At 40.1% G+C, this 24,953-nt stretch overlaps 1 protein-coding gene across 5 annotated transcripts in view; it reads left to right on the top strand.

Moving 5' to 3' along the window:
* The window catches only part of ARHGEF28 (Rho guanine nucleotide exchange factor 28), a 344,574-nt gene extending 320,780 nt beyond the window's left edge, over positions 1–23,794 (top strand). For all 5 annotated transcript variants that reach the window (XM_018065570.1, XM_018065568.1, XM_018065569.1 and 2 more), the window contains one exon: positions 22,470–23,794. In XM_018065570.1, coding sequence (XP_017921059.1) covers positions 22,470–22,633 — 164 coding nt within the window. In that variant the 3' untranslated portion in view covers positions 22,634–23,794. The remainder of the gene's footprint in view (positions 1–22,469) is intronic.

The raw sequence follows: 24,953 nt of genomic DNA, 5'->3' as shown, positions 1-24,953 counted from the left end.
ATGTCAAGGCACAGAATACCAGTATCATTCTAGTGAGCGAGTGAAGTCGCTCAGTCATGTCCGACTCTTTGCGACCCCATGGACTACCAGGCTCCTCCGTTCATGGGATTCTCCTGGCAAGCATACTGGAGTGGGTTATCGTTTCCTTCTCCAGGGGATCTTCCCGACCCAGGGATCAAACCCGGGTCTCCTGCATTGGAGGCAGACACTTTAACCTCTGAGCCACCAGGGAGAAAGCTCCCTTATTCTTCTTACCAACCAACCCTCCCTCCCAGAAGCAGCTACTCATCTGCTTTCCATCAAATGCAGGTTAACTTTGCTTATTCTAGAATGAAATGGAATCAAATACTATGGTACCTTTATGTGTCTAGGTTTTTTTTTTTTTTTTTGTCTCAACATACTGTTCTTGAGATGCATTCTATAGTCTATAGTTGGTTCCTTTTTATTACTGAGGAATCTTGCTTAGATGATTTTATCACAATTACTTATCCAGTCTTCTGTGGATGGATACCTGGCTTATTTCTAGTTTTTGGCACTTATGAATAAAGCTGCTGTAAATAGTCTTATATAAGGCTTTTTGTGAATTATGTTTTCATTTCTCTTGGGTAAATAAATCAGAGTAGAATTCCTCCTAGAATAGGTGCCTATTTAGCTCTTAAGAAACTGAAACAGTTTTCAAAGTGGTTGAATGGACTATAAACTTCTTGGGTGCTGAGACAAAGTCTTGTTCAACTTGGTTTCACTGGTGTTAGACCCAGTGCAGGGCACAGATTAGGCACTCAGTGTTGATTGAAGGGTGAATGGACAAGAAGCTCAAAACAGTTTTCTGCCTGGCACACCCTCTACTAACGGAAAAAGAAAATTAATGCTTTGTCCATCAGAGAAATGGAAACTGGCTAACTGTGGCTTATTCCAAGCAGACGAAAAATGGGGAGATAACAGCTCCCTCTTGACCGTGCCGTAGACCTACATGTGCAGGTGAGGCCAAGTGTGGACACGGGACCATAGAAGGATCCTGATCACCAGCACCTGCCAAATTACCTCCCAAAGTTAAAACTCCCAGCACTCCCATTCAAAACCTTTCACAACCTACTCTTCCAGCCCACCCCACCTTTTTGATTTACCTGCACAAACTCATAATTCCACCAGACCAAACAGCCCTGTCTCTCTCTCTTTAATAGCATCCGGCATTTCCTTTGCAGTAGGGGAGAGCTCTACCTGCAATACCTCCACCTCAGGCCACCCCTTCCCCCTGACATTCTCGGTTCCAGTTCTGTCTTTGCTCCGATGCCTGTCCTGGCCACCCACCTGAATGTGCTCTCTTTGGAAGGTCTCTGAAATGGTGTTTGCCTGTGGAGAGTGTTCATTAGCCTCTTTCGTAGTTCTCTGTGAAGTAATAGGCTTTCTGAGGGCAGTGTGCCCAGTGACCCTTACTGGTCTGGAAGGAGCTGGGGCCATTGGTCACTGCATCACTGAGGCTACTTGCTCTTTGCTGTTGGTGGCTGATTCCACTGAAGAGACGTTAAATTATATGTTAATTCTGTGACTCCTCCTTTGATAGAGTTGTTCACAGAAGAAAGAGCTCTGTCTAAAAGGAGAGGATAGAGTGCAAACTTGGGAATTTGTGTCACCTGGAAGATAATTAGGGCTTTCCAGGTGGCACTAGTGATACAGAATCTGCCTGCCAATGCAGGAGACGGACATGGGTTCTATCCCAGGGTCCAGAAGATACCTTGGAGTAGGAAATGGCAAGCCACTTTAGTATAAAAGGAAATGAGTTTCTTAGGCTCCAGTGTTGTCTTGATTCATGGAGACATTCCAGGTTCCTATGCAATACTGCTCTTTACAGCATCAGACATTGCTTCTATCACCAGTCACATCCGCAACTGGGTATTGTTTTTGCTTTGGCTCCATCCCTTCATTCTTTCTGGAGTTATTTATCCACTGATCTCCAGTAGCATATCGGGCATCTACCGACCTGGGGAGTTCCCCTTTCAGTATCCTGTCATTTTGCCTTTTCATACTGTTCATGGGGTTCTCAAGGCAAGAATACTGAAGTGGTTTGCCATTCCCTTCTCCAGTGGACCACATTCTGTCAGACCTCTCCACCATGACCCTCCCATCTTGGATGGCCCCGCATGGCATGGCTTAGTTTCATTGAGTTAGACAAGGCTGTGGTCCATGTGATCAGATTGGCTAGTTTTCTGTGAGTATGGTTTCAGTGTGTCTGCCCTCTGATGCCCTCTTGCAACACCTACCATCTTACTTGGGTTTCTCTTACCTTGGATGTGGGCTATCTCTTCATGGCTGCTCCAGCAAAGTGCACACACTGCTCCTTACCTTAAATGAAGGGTATCTCCTCACGGCCACCCCTCCTGACCTTGAATGTGGAGTATCTCCTCTCAGCCCTCCTGTGAGAGTGAACGTCAACATTCTAGGAATCAGCGAACTAAAATGGACTGGAATGGGTGAATTTAACTCAGATGACCATTATATCTACTAGTGTGGGCAGGAATCCCTTAGAAGAAATGGTCAACAAAAGAGTCCAAAATGAAGTACTTGGGTGCAGTCTCAAAAATGACAGAATGATCTCTGTTCGTTTCCAAGGCAAACCATTCAATATCATGGTAATCCAAGCCTATGCCCCAACCAGTAATGCTGAAGAAGCTGAAGTTGAATGGTTCTATGAAGACCTACAAGACCTTTTAGAACTAACACCCCAAAAATATGTCCTTTTCATTATAGGGGACTGGAATGCAAAAGTAGGAAGTCAAGAAACACCTGGAGTAACAGGCAAATTTGGCCTTGGAGTACGGAATGAAGCAGGGCAAAGACTAATAGAGTTTTGCCAAGAGAACACACTGGTCATAGCAAACACCCTCTTCCAACAACACAAGAGAAGACTCTACACGTGGACATCACCAGATGGGCAACACTGAAATCAGATTGATTATATTCTTTGCAGCCAAAGATGGAGAAGCTCTATACAGTCAGCAAAAATAAGACCGGGAGCTGACTATGGCTCAGATCATGAACTCCTTATTGCCAAATTCAGACTTAAATTGAAGAAAGTAGCAAAAACCACTAGACCATTCAGGTATGACCTAAATCAAATCACTTATGATTATACAATGGAACTGAGAAATAGATTTCAGGGACTAGATCTGATAGACAGAGTGCCTGATGAACTATGGATGGAGGTTCATGACATTGTACAGGAGACAGGGATCAAGACCATCCCCATGGAAAAGAAATGCAAAAAAAGCAAAATGGCTGTCTGGGGAGGCTTTACAAATAGCTGAGAAAAGAAGAGAAGCGAAAAGCAATGGAGAAAAGGAGAGTTATAAGCATCTGAATGCAGAGTTCCAAAGAATAGCAAGGAGAGATAAGAAACCGTTCCTCAGCGATCAGTGCAAAGAAATAGAGGAAAAGAACAGAATGGGAAAGACTAGGGATCTTTTCAAGAAAATTAGAGATACCAAGGGAACATTTCATGCAAAGACGAGCTCGATAAAGGACAGAAATGGTATGGACCTAACAGAAGCAGAAGATATTAAGAACAGGTGGCCAGAATACCCAGAAGAACTGTACAAAAAAGAGCTTCACGACCCAGATAATCACGATGATGTGATCACTCACCTAGAGCCAGACATCCTGGAATGTGAAGTCAAGTGGGCCTTAGGAAGCATCACTATGAGCAAAGCTAGTGGAGTTGATGGAATTCCAGTTGAGCTATTTCAAATCCTAAAAGATGATGCTTTGAAAGTACTGCACTCAATATGCCAGCAAATTTGGAGAACTCAGTAGTGGCCACAGGACTGGAAAAGGTCAGTTTTCATTCCAATCCAAAGAAAGGCAATGCCAAAGAATGCTCAAACTACTGCACAATTGCACTCATCTCACATGCTAGTAAAGTAATGCTCAAAATTCTCCAAGTCAGGCTTCAGCAATACATGAACCATGAACTTCCTGATCTTCAAGCTGGATTTAGAAACAGCAGAGGAATCAAAGATCAAATTGCCAACATCTGCTGGATCATGGAAAAAGCAAGAGAGTTCCAGAAAAACATCTATTTCTGCTTTATTGACTATGCCAAAGCCTTGGACTGTGTGGATCACAATAAACTGTGGAAAATTCTGAAAGAGATGGGCATACCAGACCACCTGACCTGCCTCTTGCTAAACCTATATGCAGGTCAGGGAGCAACAGACATGGAACAACAGACTGGTTCCAAACAGGAAATGGAGTACGTCACCCTGCTTGTTTAATTTCTATGCAACGTACATCATGAGAAACACTGGGCTGGAAGAAGCATAAGCTGGAATCAAGATTGCCGGGAGAAATATCGATAACCTCAGATATGCAGATAACACCACCCTTATGGTAGAAAGTGAAGAGGAACTAAAGAACCTCTTGATGAAAGTGAAATAGGACAGTGAAAAAGTTGGCTTAAAGTTCAACATTCAGAAAACGAAGATCATGGCATCTGGTCCCATCACTTCATGGGAAATAGATGGGGAAACAGTGGAAACAGTGTCAGACTTTATTTTGGGGGGCTCCCAAATCACTGCAGATGGTGATTGCAGCCATGAAATTAAAAAACACTTACTCCTTGGAAGGAAAGTTATAACTAACCTAGATAGCATATTCAAAAGCAGAGATATTATCTTGCCAACAAAGGTCCGTCTAGTCAAGGCTATGGGTTTTCCAGTGGTTATGTATGGATGTGAGAGTTGGACTGTGAAGAAGGCTGAGCGCCGAAGAATTGATGCTTTTGAACTGTGGTGTTGGAGAAGACTCTTGAGAGTCCCTTGGACCGCAAGGAGATCCAACCAGTCCATCCTAAAGGAGATCAGTCCTGGGTGTTCATTGGAAGGACTGATGCTAAAGCTGAAACTCCAATAGTTTGGCCACCTCATGTGAAGAGTTGACTCATTGGAAAAGACTCTGATGCTGGGAGGGATTGGGGGCAAGAGAAGAAGGGGCGACAGAGGATGAGATGGGTAGATGGCATAACTGACTTGATGGACGTGAGTTTGGGTGAACTCCGGGAGTTGGTGATGGACAGGGAGGCCTGGCGTGCTGCGATTCATGGGGTCGCAAAGAGTCAGACACGACTGAGCAACTGAACTGAACTGAGGCTCCTGTGTGAGTCACAGGTCACATGTTGGGAAGCACAAGTATTAACATCTAGAACAGCTCCACATGATATTTGTATGCATAAGATAATGTATAAAATCATGTCCTCTAGGAAGAGATGGCTCCAAGGGGTAAAGTGGTTTTATCTAGTGATGTATCTTCTCATTTGATTCATGTTTTTTTAAAGTCCTGATTTTGCCTCTTTTTTTTGCCTGCCTTTGCCTGCACACTGTCATCTACTTCACTAATGGTACAATTTCTAAAAGTATTTAATTTCCAGAAATGTAATATAGCAGTCTTTGCTCAGATTGCAAACATTAAATATGAAAAGAATGCTAAATGTGAAAATTTACATTGAACAAAACATTTCCTATATATTATGTAGTACTTTTAAAATTATAATCATTTTGAGTGACATAAATTCAAGGCTGCAGTTGGAAAAGATATTTCAGGGTTTGGTTTCTCAGCAAATGTTTCAAATAGACAAGAATTATGAAATGTTTTTCAATTTTAAAAAGAAAAAAATTTTATGTTGCTCTGAAAACTGTAAATACCAATTTCTTAGAACACGAAAAGTCATGTAAGTTCTTTGACATTGCATAATTTTGTAGTTGATCAAGAGAAAAATACACTCATTTGTATATCTTTAAAGAATTGGGTGCCATATTTTAAAAGTCTGGTAATAACATAATTATTAAGAACTAAGTAGAACTAATTAGCTTGGGTGTGTTTGCTCTACCTGCTTACCTTCTGGTTTAAAGAAGAACACTGGATCTTGTTTGCTTAAGAATTTTAACAGTTGCTTTTCCCTCTACTGAACCAGTAAGAAGTAAATGCAGCTTTAAAATTCCTAGGTTGATTTCCTGCATTAGTCACCTGGCAGAGAAGTGAATTCGGTCTTCCTTCAGCAAAATGAGAGGCATAAGTCTTTCAATGTGAGTAGGGTCCTGAAGCAGTTTCCAGTTTATTGCCATGGTACTTAGGAGTCCTGGTCTCTACATCCTTAAGAGGAATTCAGTGTCATGAAAATACTGCCCTGTCCGTGTAGCTAGAGACCTACATGTTTAATTTAGCACAGCTTAAAAAGCTGTCCCTGCTTCTTAACACAGACTCTGAGGTTGGGACAACTTAATTTGTTTTGATTTAAAATTTGAGCTTGACATATTTCTTGTCTACCTGAATGTATGGATGATTTCAAACATGTACAAAATTAAGCAGAGGAGTATAACAACCACTCATGTACCATCACCTGACTTCAAAAAATTAGAAACATATGGGCCAGTCGTGTTTTATCTAGATTCCTGCCCACCAACCCCACCCTCCAACCACACACACCTTGTACTATTTTGAAGCAAATTCTAAACATCATCTGTAAACATTTACTGATACATACCATTTCAATATATATCTCTAAAAGATAAGGCTCTGTTTTTTTAAGCTGTTATCACACCTGGGAAAAATTATCCAAAATTCCATAACATCAACATACAGTCTGTTTAAATTTCCAATTGTTTTATAAATGTAGTGCGTGTGTCCTTTTTTCCGCTGGTTTTTTGGACTCAGTACGCAAATAAAGACTATGTGTTGCAGTTTTTTGCTGTGTATTTTAATGTACTTTTTAACCTAAAAGTTTTAATTTTGGAAACTTCAAACTTAAAAGTATAGAAAATATGTATCAGGCATGCATTTAACAAATGTTAACCTTACACTATATTTGCTTCAGACATCTCTTTGCCCTGCCCCCCAGTTTTGAAAGAAATGTTAGATATGAAATCCCTTCCCCTTATCTTTTTTTTTTTCTCTTCAGCATTGACCAGTATCCTGCAATTGGTGTATATCATTTACACAGTATGTTTTTATGTCAGAAACATGTATATGTATCCATAAATATATATCCTTTGTTTTTTTTTAACAAAAAATATATTGTTTATTGTGTATGTAGGTATCCATAAACATGTCATATTTTTGTTAAAATAAAACAAAAAATAATATTTATTGCATATATATATTCATAAACATGTATTTTTATTTTGTTTTAACAAAACAAACATATGATAGCTTGTTTATTTTCTATGGATACATATATATGTTCAGTTCAGTTCAGTTGCTCAGTCATCTCCGACTCTTTGCGACCCCATGAACTGCAACACACCAGGCCTCCCTGTCCATCACCAACTCCCGGAGTTCACCCAAACCCACGTCCATTGAGTCGGTGATGCCATCCAACCATCTCATCCTCTGTCATCCCCTTGTCCTCCTGCCCTCAATCTTTCCCAGCATCAGGGTCTTTTCAAATGAATCAGCTCTTCGCATCAGGTGGCCAAATATTGGAGTTTCAGCTTAGAAAACAAAAATATATATCTTGTTTATGGATACATATGTATGTAGTGATGGTATAAAAAGAGCCTGTTCTCCATCTTTACCCTCTCCCCTCATGTATATGTGTGTGTATATCTATTTACAACTTACTTTTTTTCACTCAGTGCATCTTCATATAGGTAGCACAAAGAGTTAATTTTAAAATGTTGTATGCTATCCCATTATGTAGATAAACACCCGCATATTCATTACCCTGTGCTTTTGTGCTCACTTGTATCTGACTCTGATACCCCATGGACTGAAGTCCACCAGGCTCCTCTGTCCATGGAGTTTTCCAGGCTAGAATACTGGAGTGGGTTGCCATTTCCTACTCCAGAGGACCTTCTGGGAAGCCCTATTCATTACCCACCTAAGGAGCCATTAGGATATTTCCAGTTTTTCTAAATTACAAGTGATTGTCAGTAAACATCCTTATATGCATGTCTCCTTGTGCACACGAGTGAGAGTTTATGTACATTATGAACACCTGTAAGTGGTAGGGATGTCTTTGATTTTGCTGGGTGTTGCTGATTTCTCTCTAAAATTGTATGTAGTATCACTCTCAGCAGCAAAATACGAGAGGTCCAGTTTCTCCAGATTTTCCCCAATGCACAGTATTGTTAGGTTTCTAAATATTGCCTGATATCATGGGTATAGAATAGGTATCCCCTTTCTTGGGTTTCCCAGGTAGCGCCAGGGGTAAATGGTAACCCGCCTGCCAATGCAGGAGACCCAGGAGAAGTAGGTTGAAAGAATACTAGAAAGTTGTTGTGCCCTTCTCCAGAGGATCTTCCTGACCTAGGGGTCAAACCGCATTTCCTGCAGTTCCTGCATTGCAGGGGGCTTCTTTACTGCTGAGCCATCCAGGAAGCTGGTAATTTTGATCAGTGGTTCACAAAGTGTGATTTGGAGTATCTTAGTATTTTCTAGGTCTGCTGAAATGGATTATCATAAACTTCAGTCTCTCAGTTGTGCCCAACTCTTTGCAACCCCATGGACTATAGCATGCCAGGCCTCCCTGTCTATCACCAACTCCTGGCATTTACTCAGACTCATGTCCATTAAGTTGGTGATGCCATCCATCTCATCCTCTATCATCCCTTCTCCTCCCACTTTCAATCTTTCCCAGCATCAGGGTCTTTTCAAATGAGTCAGTTCTTCGCATCAGGGGGCCAAAGTATTGGAGTTTCAGCTTCAGCATCAGTCCTTCCAATGAATATTCAGGACTGATTTCCTTTAGGATGGACTGGTTGGATCTCCTTGCAGTCCAGGGGACTTTGAAGAGTCTTCTCCAACACCACAGTTCAAAAGCATCAATTCTTCAGCACTCAGCTTTCTTTATAGTCCAAATCTCACATCAATACATAACCACTGGAAAAACCATAGCCTTGTCTAGATGGACCTTTGTTGGCAAAGTAATGTCTCTGCTTTTGAATATGCTGTCTAGGTTGGTCATAACTTTTCTTCCAAGGAGTAAGTGTCTTATAATTTCATGGCTGCAATCACCATCTGCAGTGATTTGGAGCCCCCCAAAATAAAGTCAGCGATTGTTTCCACTGTTTCCCATGAAGTGATGGGACCGGATGACGTGACCTTAGTTTTCTGATTGTTGAGCTTTAAGCCACCTTTTTCTCTTTCCTCTTTCACTTTCATCAAGTGGCTCTTCAGTTCTTCACTTTCTGCCATAAGGGTGGTATCATCTGCATATCTGAAGTTATGGACATTTCTCCTGGCAATCTTGATTCCAGCTTGTGCTTCATCCAGCCCAATGTTTCTCATGATATACTTTGCATATAAGTTAAATAAGCAGGGTGACGTTATACAGCCTTGCTGTACTCCTTTTCCAGTCTGTTGTTCCATGTCCAGTTCTAACCTTTGCTTCCTGACCTGCATACATATTTCTCAAGAGGCAGGGAAGGTGGTCTGATATTCCCATCTCTTTCAGAATTTTCCACAGTTTGTGGTGATCCACACAATCAAAGGCTTTGTAATACTCAATAAAGCAGAAGTAGATGTTTTTATGGAACTGTCTTGCTTTTTCCATGATCCAACGGGTGTTGGCAATCTGATCTCTGGTTCCTCTGCCTTTTCTAAAATCAGCTTGAACATCTGGAAGTTCACGGTTCACGTACTGTTGAAGCCTGGCTTGGAAAATTTTGAGCATTACTTTACTAGCGTGTGAAATGAGTGCAATTGTGCAGTAGTTTGAGCATTCTTTGGCATTGCCTTTCTTTGGGATTGGAATGAAACTGACCTTTTCCAGCCCTGTGGCCACTGCTGAGTTTTCCAAATTTGCTGGCATATTGAGTGCAATACTTTCACAGCATCATCTTTCAGGATTTGAAATAGCTCCACTGGAATTCCATCACCTCCACTAGCTTTGTTTTATAGTGCTGCTTCCTAAAGCCCACTTGACTTCACATTCCAGGATGTCTGGCTCTAGGTGAGTGATCATACCATTGTGATTATCTGGGTCGTGAAGATCTTTTTTATATAGTTTGTCTGTGTATTCTTGCCACCTCTTCTTAATATCTTTTGCTTTTGTTAGGTCCATACCATTTCTGTCCTTTATTGAGCCCATCTTTGTATGAAATGTTCCCTTGGTATCTCTAATTTTCTTGAAGAGATCTCTAGTCTTTCCCATTCTGTTGTTTCCCTCTATTTCTTTGCACTAATCACTGAGGAAGTCTTTCTTCTCTCTCCTTGCTATTCTTTGGAAGTATGCATTCAAATGGGTATATCTTCCCTTTTCTCCTTTGCTTTTCACTTCTCTTCTTTTCACAGGTATTTGTAAGGCCTCCTCAGACAGCCATTTTGCTTTTTTGCAGTTCTTTTCCATGTGGATGGTCTTGATCCCTGTCTCCTGTACCATGTCAGGAACTTTTGTCCATAGTTCTTCAGGCACTCTGTCTATCAGATCTAATCCCTTGAATCTATTTCTCACTTCCACTGTATAATCGTAAGGGATTTGATTTAGGTCGTATCTGAATGGTATAGTGGTTTTTTCTACTTTCTTAAATTTCAATCTGAATTTGGCAATAAGGAGTTCACGATCTGAGCCACAGTCAGCTCCCTGTCTTGTTTGTGCTGACTGTATAGAGCTTCTCTATATGTATAAACTGGTGACTTAAAACAACAGAAATTCCTTATCTCATGGTTTTCTCGGCTTTTCCATTGGCTCAGCGGTAAGAATCTATTTGCAATACAGGAGACAGGGGTTTGATCCCTGGGTCAGGAAGATCCCCTGGAGGAGGGCATGGCAACCCACTCCAGTATTCTTGCCTGGAGAATCTCATGGACAGAGGAGCCTGGTGGGCTACGGTCTGTAGGGTTGCAAAGAGTTGGACATAACTCAAGCAACTTAGGAGTGCCTGCAACCCCTTTCTTTCAATTTCTACTTCCCTAATTACCAGTGAAACTTAGCGCCTTTTTTATATTTATGTTTCTGCCTCTCTGAGTACCTGATCATAAAGTTTTTTTCCAACAACAGGTATTAGAATTTCAAAAGACCCCAATCTTAATTATATAGACACATTAATTCTTTTTGAATAGACTAAATGTATTTTGTTCTTTTAAGAAGTAGTTTTCAAGAAATTATAAATATAGTTACATCTGGACATTTAAGATTGGAAAAGGACATTTGTGAGATGTGAGCTTTGTCAGATGGAGAAGAATCATCTGTATGAGCAGAAGCTACCAAAAATAATATTATTGACTGTTCTACCCTACTGATACTTTCACCATCTGCCTTATTTTTTCATTTGCTCACTTTTTTTCCGTACCTCCAGGGTTCCTATACTTCTCTTAATGACCCATCAATATTATTTTAAACACATTCAACACATTCCAAAATCTATCAGCTTCATCGTCCCTCCTGCAAATTCCCCTTCCAGAATCCTCTGTCCTCTCATTCTAATAAACCCAGTTGCCCTCCCAGCCAGGAGTGTATTGATAGCCGTCACTTGGGACATCTCTTCTCATCTCTCCTCTGTTGGATTCTATTGCTCTCATTCCCATCCTCTCTCTTTTATGGCATATTAAGACACGCCTTTATCTGATGGAGCATATTTCTAAGTCTTTCTCAGAAAAGATTTAATAATGAAAACATTGTTTCCACATTAGTTGAAATGTCTTTTTTTTCATTGTAGTTTCTGTTTCACTCTTGTTTTAATGGTAAATTCCTATTCTTTTGCTGATATCTGTTACTAAGTGATAATTCACTTACCATCACTTGAAATGAACCAACTAAATAAAAGCATAAAATGTATCTTTCATTTCATGTATTTTTTTTTGCTACTTTTGCACTTGGTTTTTATAGTATATCTGGGCTTAGAATTCTAGATCAAAATCATTTTCCTTCAGAATTCTGAAGGATTTGATTTTTCTACTTCTCAGCATTGCTGTTGAAAAGTCTAATGCCTTTCTGATTCTGAATCCTTTATTTATAACCCGCTTGTGCTTTGGGAGTCTCTAGAATGATCACTTTATTCATTCCTGGGTGAATTTTGTAATATGCCATAGTGTAGTCTTTTATTAAAATCATTTTTTACTAGTTACTCATTAGGTTCTTTCAGTTGAGAAATATACTGTTATTTCCTTTGAATCTGTGACATTTTCTTCCTTAAAAAACTGGGCTAGTCTTCAGATTTGTCTTACTGGAACTCTTTCTGGTTATAAATTAAAATAGAGCCTCTGATTTTTCTGTTTTGTTTTTTCCATTCATTTCCATTTCTTCATGTTCTTTTTCTACTTCCTGAGAGATTTTCTTGCCCTTAACCTCCTAATATTTCATTGATTAAAAAAAAAATCAGCTAGCAATTTTTAATTTCTAGGAGTTTTTTCTTGTTCTGTTATAGTTCCTATTTTATGGAAACTTACTTGGTGGCTGAAATATTTTTAAAATACATTTTTAAAGATTGTTTATTGTGGTGTTTGGATGCTTTCTTGCGTTCAGCTTCTTGTGTTCCTGAGTTGTGTTTTGTTTTCAAGTTAGGTTTGCCTCTGTTTTAGGCTCTCTTTTCCATATTCCATAGCATACTTACCATTTTGGATTGGTGTGAAGTTTTGAATTGCATTGAATGTTTGACTCAAAGTCAAATAATGTTAGTGGCTTAAAGAGAGAAGTTCTATTATGCAGTTCTATCATGATTCCATTTTCAACTTGATTCCTACTGAGAAGATGAGGATTAGAATAAATGAAATTGTAAGGAATTTTCTAAATATAAGAATTCCAAATTGGTGATTCCCACAAATCTAATTAGAGTAGACAGAATTTTTGAATAAGGTATTCACGAATTCATTAATTCATTTGACAATATATATTGACATCTTCTATCATTAGGAACTGAAATTAACTTTGATATTGTTGGACTAGATGTACAACTTTTAGTTCCTATTTCTTAAAAAATATTGCTTTTTTAATTTTTAACTCTTAAAAAAATTTTTTTAATTAAGCTTTTTAATTTTTAGAAGGCTAAAGAATAGGAATCCAAATTCCAAATGAATCTTATCAATTATTGCCATGGACAAATGGACCAAGGAAATAAAATGAAATCTTTTTTGAATTATATTTCACTAGGAGATGTTAGATTTTCTAGACAGAAGTGAAGGCCATATCTGAATCCGTATTATTTTTTATAGGGAGCTGTTAAACTCAAATGAACCTCATCAATTTTATGGAACACGTACATAGAAATTGTTTATCTTTCTAAATAGATATAAACCCCTACACAGCACTTGCCAATGACTTGTCATACAGTTGTAATAAAATTGATCTAGACATATTTCACATCCAAAAGAGGCATCCAATTTATTGCCATAGGATTCTGTTTATATCAGATATATGAAGCTATGCTGTTAGAATAACAGAGACCCCTTTATAATCCAAGTATATGGGCTTCCCTGGTGGGTTAGCCAGTAAACAATCTGCCTGCAATACAGGAGACCCAGGTTTGATGGCTGAGTTGGGAAGATCCCCTGAAGAAGGGAATGGCTACCCACTCCAATATTCTTGCCTAGAGAAATCCATGGACAGAGGAGCCTGGAGCCTCCTGTAGCCCTACAGTCCATGCGGTGGCAAAGACTCAGACATGACTGAGCAACTCACATTTTCTTGAAAGACTATGGACTTTAAAAAAAATTGATCATGAAACAAATACAAAAGTAGAGAGAATCGTTTAATGAATTAATAATTACCGACAGCCAGTCTGGTTCATTGATGGCCTTTTCTCTGTCCTCTCATGTTAGGTTATCTTAAGCAAATCCAGGACTTCCTATCATTTCATCTAAAAATACTTGAGTATCTTTCTCCAGAAGATATATACTCTTTCTTTCTCTTTTTAAGTGTCACTGCAGTATCATTACACCTTAAAAATTTTAACATTTTTTTACCTAAAATCATACTCTGAGTACTTGAATTTCTCTGATTGTCTCAATTTTTTCCCTTTGTTTGAATTGGGATCCAAATAATTGCATATATTGCATCTGGTTTGTATATCTTTCAAGTCTCTTTTAATCTAAAGTTCCCTCACCTTAAAAAAAAAAATCTTACAATTTATTGAAAAGACTGGGTTATTTATTTGCTGAAAAGACTTTTTTTCTGAAAAAGTTGTATTTTCTGAAGAACTTGCTATGTTCTGGGTTTTGCTGACTGCATCCCTGTGGTGTCACTTAACATAATCTTCTGTCCCTGTATTTCCTGTCTATAAACTGGTAGTTGGGAATAGATATTGGATACTTGACTAGATACAATCTTTATTTTTTGACATGAAAAATATCTTCATAGATGGAGTTGTCTACTTCCTATATTGCATATGTTGAATATTTCCTCTTGCATCCTATCAGGAGGCTTGCTATATCTGTTTTTCTGATTAAGATTGATGCATGGGTTCAGGTGCTGCCAGCTTGATCTATCCATTAAAACATTCCCCATCAGCTCTTTTCCAAACGCTTCTAGGAACTGTTGATGATGATTGAGTCCTCAAACAGACATTATGTACAGGGCTCCGAGTTTCTGAATTTGGAAAATCTCACCTATTTGCAGCTTCCCACCCCTGATTTATCTTGGCATGTTGGACATTTATTGTCTTTTCCTTCCTTGGTCTATAATAGACTTACTACTCTCTAGTACACTCTTCCCCCAACTGTACTGCGCAGAACACAGCACTGCGAGGCACACTGTGAGAAGAATCTCCCCGAGTTCGGGGCCTGCCACATACAGTTTTCCCCTCTTAGAAATTTATAATACAGGTGAGCCTACTGAAGCTCTGAGGAATCTGTCAGTAAAGAAACTTGATTAACCCAGAGTTTCATCAACTTGCTTGATCACTATATTCTTTTATCGGTAATACCTATTAGTATCCTGATTAGAGAAACCCACCTGGAGATGCATCTCAAAGAAGAGGGGAAGGTGGAGGCGCTTGTCTCATCCTCCTGTGAGGCTTTCTGATGTTAAGGTCATGACTCGGTAACATGGGCACCCTTCAAGGCTAAGAGCAAAGCAAAGTTCACACAGAGAACTGACATACCATAACGCATCTTGTGTTAATACGGTTTTATCTTCATTACATTGATTGCTTCAGTTGCTGTGCTTCTGGTTAGTGTTATCTACATAACCGACTTAGATAGTTCCTAATATGTTAATTACCGGTAAGAAAATAAAGCCCAACTCTAACAGTCACAACTTAAAACTTTTTCAGTTTCCTTTCTTAGATTACAAATTTACACATATACACCACACGCATTCATGTGCACACACTCCCCTCCCAGAGCACACTTCAGTTATTTTATTTCAGGTGCAGTATTGGTATAGGAGTAATAAAGGGAATCATAGTACTCATTGGGTCTTTGCCTTCAGATATCAGCTCCAGATTGGTTTTTATGCCAGATGCCTACATGTTGTTTGTGGCTCGCTATGGGAAATGCAGTTGAGCACAGTTAGTGAGAGAGACCAATTTTCTTCGACTCTGAGGACACCTTGAGTTTTGTACAATAAGTGTTTTCCATTAGAAGGAAAATGCTGTGCATTAGTGCTCATGAGAAAAAAATAGTAATTGCCAGTAATGCCATCAGGAAACAATTTTTTAAATGTTTTGCAGTACAAGCATGAATTGATCGTAAATGGGGAATACAGCTTATTATTGGAACAGACTTGGAACATGAATCACAATTCTTTTTGAAGTGGTGTTATTCTAGGAAAGTGTGAATTTTGATTTTAGGAGCACACGCAAGGGATACAGTAATAAGGAGTATAATTCAAAACACTTCATTAAAATAAATAAGAATGGAGCCAAGACCCAGAGGACATGAAACTCTGTTTTGTGAGTCTTGTTGGAGAATGGAATGGGATAAGACACAAGAAAGCTGGCATGGCATCACCGAGGATCCCAGTATCGATTCAACATGCTTTTGTAGCACTGGGCTGCTGGCTGCCTGGCTGACGGGTAATGGGGAGCTAAATTCAGACCTAGGAGTTAATGTTTATGACGGAAGTTGTACTGGTGCTTTTAAGTTGAAACAAAGCTTGTCTTTAAAAATTATCAGGGTTTAAAATGCTCTTCTGTTCAGAAAATCCAGAAAAAGGCAAAGACTACTTGCATTAAATATTTTAAAACAATAGACAACTCTGTTCTTTATGACGAATTACTCTTAGGTTTGCTGTTCATAGAAGGGAAGATCAAATGTAGAATTTGACCGTGGACCTTCTCTTCCACTTGTGAGGTAGCTTTCCAAATTGAGGGCTATTTGTGCTCAAATCAAATACATGTTGTTAGGAAGATTAAAAGTAGAAGGATGGGACATAGGTCTGGATATTACCCTAAAAACATTCTTTTAAATGCAACTTAAGGTTATAAATTTGTATTCCTTGAGCAAAAAGCAGTTGAGAAATGCATCCATTTGTTGCAATTCTAGAATAGTATTTGGTGCATTACTGAGCCAAAACACATATGAAAAAATTCTGCCACAATATAAGAAGTTTAAGAGGTCTGAATGATTTTGGTTCTGTCCCTCATGAACTGAAGTCCAGAGAGCAGAAGTGACTTGCCCAAGGTTACATTTTAGCTTGTGCTGTAAAAGATCATGTCTCAGCTTGGGAAGCACTTCATTCATTTCCAGTGTGAGACATGGTTGCATTTTACACCTTGACATTACTGTCTGGTCTTGAAAATAACTGATTATCCTGTGGGCTCAACAGAATAATGATAATGAAGGACTGTTGGAGGGAAGGCTGGTTTTCCTTCCGGCTTGTGTCAACTTTTCGGGAGCTGATTCCTAAGGTTGTATGTCATCCCAGATCCCATGTTCTCTTCCTTAATAGTTTGAAATTCCTATAGCAGGTGAGCAGAGTGAAAATGATTACTTCAGATGTCAACCAACAGGTTGCAACAAAGGGCTAAAAATGTGGGGGTGGGGGTTTGAAGAACTGTCTCTGAGTATTAGTGCATCTTGCAGCCCAATGGCCTGGGCATTTTCTGCTTCCCACCCATAAGACAAAGGGGATAGCACCGGCCAAAATGTGGGCATTTATAATTTTTAGAAACTTCATGAGAAGACTGACATAGACCCTACAAGAAGTCTAAGGAAATTTCTTGTGAAGGATGAAGTTTTAGGCTATGAAGAAAATTTCAGCGAAATAGGAAAAAACCATATGTGTGCTTAGTTTTGTTGTGCTTAGACTCTTTGTAACCCCATGGACTGCAGCCCACCAGGCTCCTCTGTCCATGGGGATTCTCCAGGCAAGAATACTGGAGTGGATTGCCATGCCCTCCTCCAGGGGATCTTCCCAACCCAGGGATCGAACCCAGGTATCCTTCATTACAGGCAGATTCTTTACCAGCTGATCTACCAGGGAAGCCCATATACCAAGATGGTACTCCTTCACTTGGTTTAGCTAGACTTTGATGTGTTTCAGCTTATTTGTTCTTATTTTAAGGTTAATAATGTTCATTCATTGTTTGGAAAACTCAGCAGTGGCCACAGGACTAGAAAAGGTCAGTTTTCATTCCAATCGCAAAGAAAGGCAGTGCCAAAGAATGTTCAAAGTACTGCGCAATTACACTCATCTCACATGCTAGCAAAGTAATGCTCAGAATTCTCCAAGCCAGGCTTCAGCAATACATAAACTGTGAACTTCCAGACGTTCAAGCTGAATTTAGAAAAGGCAGAAGAACCAGATATCAAATTGCCAACATCAGTTGGATCATCAAGAAAGCAAGAGAGTTCCAGAAAAACATCTACTTCTGCTTTATTGACTGCACCAAAGCCTTTGTGTGGATCACCGCCAACTATGGAAAATTCTGAAAGAGGTGAGAATACCAGACCGCCTTGCCTGCCTCTTGAGAAATCTGTAGGCAGGTCAAGAAGCAACAGTTAGAACTGGTTCCAAATTGGGAAAGGAGTATGTCAAGGCTGTATATTGTCACTCTGCTTATTTAACTTATATGCAGAATACATCATGCAGAATGCCAGGCTGGATGAAGCACAACCTGGAATCAAGATTGCTGGGAGAAATATCAGTAACCTCAGATACACAGATGACACCACCCTTATGGCAGAAAGTGAAGAACTAAAGAGCCTCTTGTTGAAAGTGAAAGAGGAGAGTGAAAAAGTTGGCTTAAGACTCAGCATTCAGCAAACTAAGATCATGGCATCCGGTCTCATCACTTCATGGCAAATAGATGGGCAAACAATGGAAACAGACTTTAATTTGGGGGGCTCCAAAATCACTGCAGATGGTGACTGCAGCCATGAAATTAAAAGATACTTGCTCTTTGGAAGAAAAGCTATGACCAACTTAGCATATTAAAAAGCAGAGACATATCTTTGCCAACAAAGGTCCGTCTAGTCAAAGCTATGGTTTTTCCAGTGGTCATGTATGGATGTGAGAGTTGGACTATAAAGAAAGCTGAGTGCTGAAGAATTGATGCTTTTGAATTGTGGTGTTGGAGAAGACTCTTGAGAGACCCTTGGACTGCAAGGAGATCCAACCAGTCCATCCTAAAGAAAATAAGTCCTGAATAGTCATTGGAAGGACTGATGTTGAAGCTGAAACTCCAATACTTTGGCCACCTGATGTGAAGAACTGACTCCTTAGAAAAGACCCTGATGCTGGGCAAGATTGAAAGCAGGAGGAGAAGGGGACAACAGAGGATGAGATGGTTGGATATCACCGACTCAATGGACATGAGTTTGGGTAAACTCCAGGAGTTGGTGATTGACAGGGAGGCCTGGCATGCTGCAACCCATGGGGTTGCAAAGAGTTATACATGACTGAGTGACTGAACTGAACTGACTGAATGTTCACTCTGTTGAGTTTCCAGAGGTATGATAAGGATCAAATTATTTCTTTTATGTCATCGAAGAGAGACAGTTGTATAGATTAAAATGTTCTTTAGAGTTTGATGTTTTATTTCATCATAATAGCATTTGGTTTTTAGTTGACTAAATTATGATTGTATTAATATTTCTCTGCTTAATTAAAAAAATGAAGTATTTATTTCTATTTCCAGTAATTTATAGGCATTTTGATCACAAATAAAACTGAATGGTTAATTCTACTCCCCAAGAATCCTGCTTTCTGAATCAGAGTGGTTTTACTTTAACAAATGTTTTTTCAGTTTAGGGTTCTGTATGGTGATCATACTCTCTAGGGTGGAACGTGTGGAAAAAGGTGGCTGACCTTGAGAAATATACAATTGCTGGGCTAGGATTCTTTCAGGGTTGAAATGGAGTAATAAAATCAGAAATCATGGCGCAGTTTCTAATTTCAAAGACAGACTGTCTGACCTTGCCTAAATAGTTCAGGTAGAAACCAAGAAGGAACATGAAGAAGGAAATTGAGTTCCCCTCCAGGTGATATACAGCATAACCTTAATACGTCTGGGATTTCAACATGGGCCGTTCATTCACTTTAGGGTCCAGAAGTTTTTTCCTGTATTTTTATTCTTACTTGAAAAAGTTCTGATGAAAAATACCTCTATACCCCCTTTACTCACAAATGAAAAAATCTCCCTCCCACCACCCATGTTTATTCTTTGTTCTCTGTCTTCCTGAACTGGAGCCTACAATTTAAGATAAAATAATTCTTTCTGATATGGATTTGGTTCTTTGGCTCTTTTTGAACAAGTCTTCTCTTGAAACCATGATGGGGACTTCCCAGAAACCTAGACTCACCAGTGTTTTGGATTCTTTGCTGCATGTTCCATACCTGAGAGGGAAACGTATATGGATTAAGGGCTTCCGTTGTGCCCTGCTGTGCCACATTCGTCAGCCATCACTTCCCAGCTGGCTCGTTCAATGGATGATTGTCCATCCTCCATGTAGTGCCTCTTGTGCCCTGGCTGCACCTTCTGTGGGCCAGGAGACAGTGCTGTGGTTTGTGGCCTAAGTGAACTGTTCTCTAATCTGTCAGTATCTGCTAGGTGCAAGTTTTGAGGTGTGTTTTTGTTTTTTAGGTTGTATATAATGTACAACAGTTCAGTTCAGTTCAGTCGCTCAGTCATGTCTGACTCTTTGCGACCCCATGAATCGCAGCACGCCAGGCCTCCCTGTCCATCACCAACTCCCAGAGTTCACTCGGACTCACGTCCATTGAGTCTGTGATGCTACCCAGCCATCTCATCCTCTGTCGTCCCCTTCTCCTCCTGCCCCCAATCCCTCCCAGCATCAGAGTCTTTTCCAATGAGTCAACTCTTCGCATGAGGTGGCCAAAGTACTGGAGTTTCAGCTTCAGCATCATTCCCTCCAAAGAAATCCCAGGGCTGATCTCCTTCAGAATGGACTGGTTGGATCTCCTTGCAGTCACCATCAGAAGTTTAACTGGAATATTTATTTTTAGAGGTGAAATGGTTTTAAGGGCTGGGACCAGGAGCTGACATTGTGAAAATGTGTGATGACCTCAGACAGGCATAGGAGGAAGAACATTCTAGGTTAATTTATATTGCCCTGGTAGTGAACTCATTGCCTGGGGTTTACTTGATTAAATGAGAGAGGTCCCTAATTTTATAATAATTACTATGTCAGCTTTGAGGAGCTCAGAATGTGTTTTTCTTTCTTTCTTCTTTCTTTTTTTTTTTGGTAAGTGACTCTTCAAAATATGGTCCTTAGGGAGATTACACATTAAACATCCAGGGTGTCTTAATTCAGCAAAGATTGTCAGGTCATTTCCAGCACAATGAGGAATGGGGACCGTGAGAATCTTGAGCAGATGAACATGGGGCAGTGGACCTCTGGGTTCCAGTCTGGATTACTTCCTTTAGCCACATGATGGGCAAGAAGTTAACTAGTCTGAGCCTCAGCTTCCCAATCTGTAAATTGTGGGTGATGACATTTGGAGGCTTAAGGGGATGATGACTGTAAACAGCCTGGAACAGCTCCTCTACCCTGTACACAGGGTGGATTTAGAGGTATTTTCAGTAGTTATGTTTTAAGTAGTGAGTGAATACCCTGTATTTGAGGTACAGGATTTGGAATCAAGGTCAGGAGAATCGAGTCACCTCAATGTAAATGGATCGTTTTCTTTGTGTCCCATTGATACCTAGAGTCAGGAATGGCCTGAACCTTTGGGCAGAGCTGTGGAGTGCAGTCTCCCCTCCTTTCTCCAACCCCTCCCTGCCCCTCCTTCCCTCCTCCTCCCTTCCCTCCCCCTTCCCCTCTTCTCCTTCCGCCTCCCCCCAGGATCCTCCTCAGCTGGCCTGGAGGCAAAGGTCAGCCCCTCCAGGTGACCTGTGTCTACTTCCTGTGGCCCTGGCTTCCCCTCTCCGTTGGCTCTGCCTCCTGTTAGAAGTGAGAAAAGGAGGTGTAGCAAAGGAAGCCGCCTCCCTGAAGATGGAGCCTTGTGAGGACATTTAGCTCTTCATTGCAGCCAGGCCTTGCTTCCTGCTTTCTCTAATAACCAAAGATCCTTGTCAGGAGGGTAAAAATTACAAGCAGTTTTGTCATCAGAATAGTGGCAGTTATGTGTATCCATGTAAATAATAGAGGCTTTCAGTAAAATGTGGCAAGGATTATAATGACCTCTTGTTAGTGGCTGAAAAAAGAACAGGTGGGCCTCAGGGCTCTGCATTCTCCCCACCTGGGTTTCCATATATACTCTGCTTTTTGTTCCTCTTGAAACTAGTTATTTGTAATTTTGCCACATGGTCAAGCTTCGGGGAGGGTGGTCAGTGGAGCAATCCACAGAACATGGTTTGTAGCAAGAGTTATGCTTTTATTTGTTTCAAATCACTCCCCCACCATCCCCCTCTTTGCCTTCCCTTTAAACCATGTATGAGAGAGTTTAATCAGAAAAGGGGAAAATAGATTATGCCCTGCTGTTGCTAGGTAACCAGAAAAATAACAAACCCAGTCAGAGTTGATATTGAAAGAATTTTCCCCAGGAACCTGGCTACTCTTGCTAAGTGATTCGTTGGGGGTTAACAGATTTGCATACTGGTGAGGCTGCAGGGTCTCCCTCCTTCATGCCCTTTCTCCCTGCCTCTCACCCCACATCAGGAAAATCCCAGGTGCATTATTTGAGTCTTCCAGTCAGTTCTTGACTTTGAGATACTCTGAGGGAAGATCCTTGCAGAGGCAAATATGGCTTATTGCACATAGCCAGAGTAGATACTGTATTTCTAGGACATTGAACTCATTTTCAAAAATACCTGGGACCCCTTTCTTAGCAGGTGTGGTGTTTGATCAGCTTGCAAATGGTGACAAGTCTTTATTTGTTTCACATTTTACTGGGAGTATTTTGTAAAGGTTGTTTTTTAGCCTCGGGAGACGTATGTACACCCAACCAAAGATTTTAATGATTAAATCACTAGATATCTGCTTTGTTCCTTTTTCATGGGACTCCGCCATTCTCTCCATGGCTGGCTCTGTGGGCATGGTATTGCCCAGCCTTTGAGGGCTCCGTCTCTGATTCATAGTGTCACCTGCCTTGTGGGTCTCAACCTGACTCTCCTGTGACCTGTGCTGTCTGTCTGTTGCAGATTTGAACATCTCTCAGACTGCATACCCCCTCCTCCATGACTCAAATCCACATGGCCCTCAGCTGCAGACGTTTATAGCAGAAGAAAAGCTAAATCTACAGAGAGTGACCAGACAAGACGGAGAAACTGGAAATGGAGCAGAAGAAAATATTGTTTACCTCTAATTGTGTTGTTATTTTTCCAAATGAGACAACATACTGGCATTTGGGGGAGATCTTTTTTTTTTCCTTTCTTGATGTGTGTGACTGTCCAAAGTACTTTAGAAGTAATGTTTAATATTTTGTGCAGGTTTATTTGAGGGGCATGAGTCTAATAATTAAATTATTGAAACAACTGTGTATCATCATTAACTTATCATACCTAATTTCAGATTTCTGGAGGAGAAATTGACTTTAGATAAGCAGGAAAAATTTCAAAGTTATTGGAACCCTAGAGTGGAATCCCTCATAGTGTTCTCTACTGGGTCATCTCGTTTTTGGAATGCCTCTTAAGATCGAGATGAAGCACTTTGGATGGAAAGAGTAATATAATGGGCAGACTTTCACAATCATGGCAGCTGGTTAGGGAGCGTGGCCTCAGGGCCCTCAAAGGCAGAGAAAGATGTAGGAAAAATCTTTTCTTGGCTAGTCTTGGGACATCAAGGGGGTCACTCATGGTGGTGAGTGTCACAGTCACCATGCAACCAAGGAGTCCCTGTCTGGGCACCTGTCCTAACCAGCTGGCCACTCTGCTGTGGACACAATCTGGACACTTAGGACCTGGGCCAGAGCCTATTCAGATGCACTTTCTAGGTCCTAATGTTTGTGGTCTTTCAAGTCACAGTTCGGCATCCTCTTTCAACACAGCCCAGAGGCAGAGCCCCAGCAAGTCAGTTTGATGTAAAACTTCAGTAACAAAATTTTATTATTGAAGTGAGGCTTTAGTAATGACCTTGCTTCTGTCACCTGGCCCTGTTTCCACCAGCTCCGGAAGCACCAAGGACAACCACTCACCGGAAGGACCTCTGGCCTGCAGTGATTCAAGGACAAAAGCTGCCCTCTTGGTGAAATTTGCTGCCTGAATGTGCTTTTCCACAAAGGAACATTGGCACCTCTTGCCTTCAGGGTAATAGGAGTCTTTTGTGAGAAAATAAACCAAGAAATGTTTTCAGTTTGCTCTTCAGAAGTATAAGTATATACTTTGGTCAGTGTCAATAAATATATTTTACCTCAGCCTTTCACTTTGAAATTTTTAAATTGTGTAGAGCCATTGTAAAATATACACATCATACTCAAACACAACCTCCCCTTATTAAAAATGAAAATAAAGGAGAAATACTAAATTCACCCAGACATTCAATACTGCTTCTGGCAATTTTAGTCACAATCATATTACATTCAGAGACTAATTTTCACAGATGGATATGTCTTATTAAAATTTTCATCAGTCACTTCATCTCCAAGATGAACTTCTAAATGATAAGGTGCATCTTCTATTCCTCAGACATCTAGAGAGAGAAAAAAAAAAAAATCTATCTTTCCTCTCTCTCCAGTAATGTCTATTCCAGAATTTCCTAGTCTTTGAATAAAAATCTTTTAGATATTTCAGTCTAAATCCTTGCTCCAATAACTATAAATATCTTTCCTTTTTTCCTGACAGAGGATATGGAAATAACCATATGTGAAAATAGGTAAAGATGTTCAACATCCCCATGGAGTTCTTTAAAAATACATGTGCTCAGTTGATGTTCAAGCCCTGCAAACTATGGGACTTTGGGTAGTCACACAGGGAAAGCTTTGGCATCATTTGATATATCTCTATTCATTGGTTCCTCTTGGTAATTTTTAAATTTAACATTATGACTTGTCAACTGAATCTAACTCTCAATGCTTTCTTGATAAGTTTTTCCTTTCCACTTCATCCTCACTATGTAATGAGCTCAGTTCACAGTGGAATTCACTCTGTGACTTCAATAGTTTCACTCATCTTAGGAGAAGACCACCCTGTTTCTCAGCATCATAAATAAGTTGCCCTCAAAGAACATTTCCCACCAACTGAAGATCTTAAAGGAAACCTTCATCCCTTTAAAGATTTGTTGTAGAAAGAAAGCAGCATTTCTGCCCTGTCCCTTCCAAGCTTCATAAATTCATGTGCATCTTATTTGCAGTCCAGGCTTCTCTGTACTTCATCAGGACTGCATAATTGTTGGAGTCCTGTAACACTTTCTAGCCCACTCACAAATCAGAAAAGACTAAAAATACTTGCTGCAGAGGTGGTGGTATATATAGGAAAAATATGCAATGAAGAAGGTGAACAAGGTGAAATCATGGGATTACAGAAAAATGAAAAGGAGTTAGGTATTCCTTTCTGTAACCTAGGTAGGGCTCACTGTTCAAACTTGGAATCAAACTGAAATTATTAAGGTTCAGCCATCTCTGTCTTAATGAGAGAGGAATATCAGTTCTGGAGTGTGATGGTCCATTTCCTGGCTGTGTCCTTGGCCTA

Source organism: Capra hircus, chromosome 20 (assembly GCF_001704415.2).
Source record: "Capra hircus breed San Clemente chromosome 20, ASM170441v1, whole genome shotgun sequence".
In the NCBI taxonomy this organism is placed as follows: Eukaryota; Metazoa; Chordata; class Mammalia; order Artiodactyla; family Bovidae; genus Capra; species Capra hircus.
This window is presented reverse-complemented; position numbering and strand designations above follow the sequence as displayed.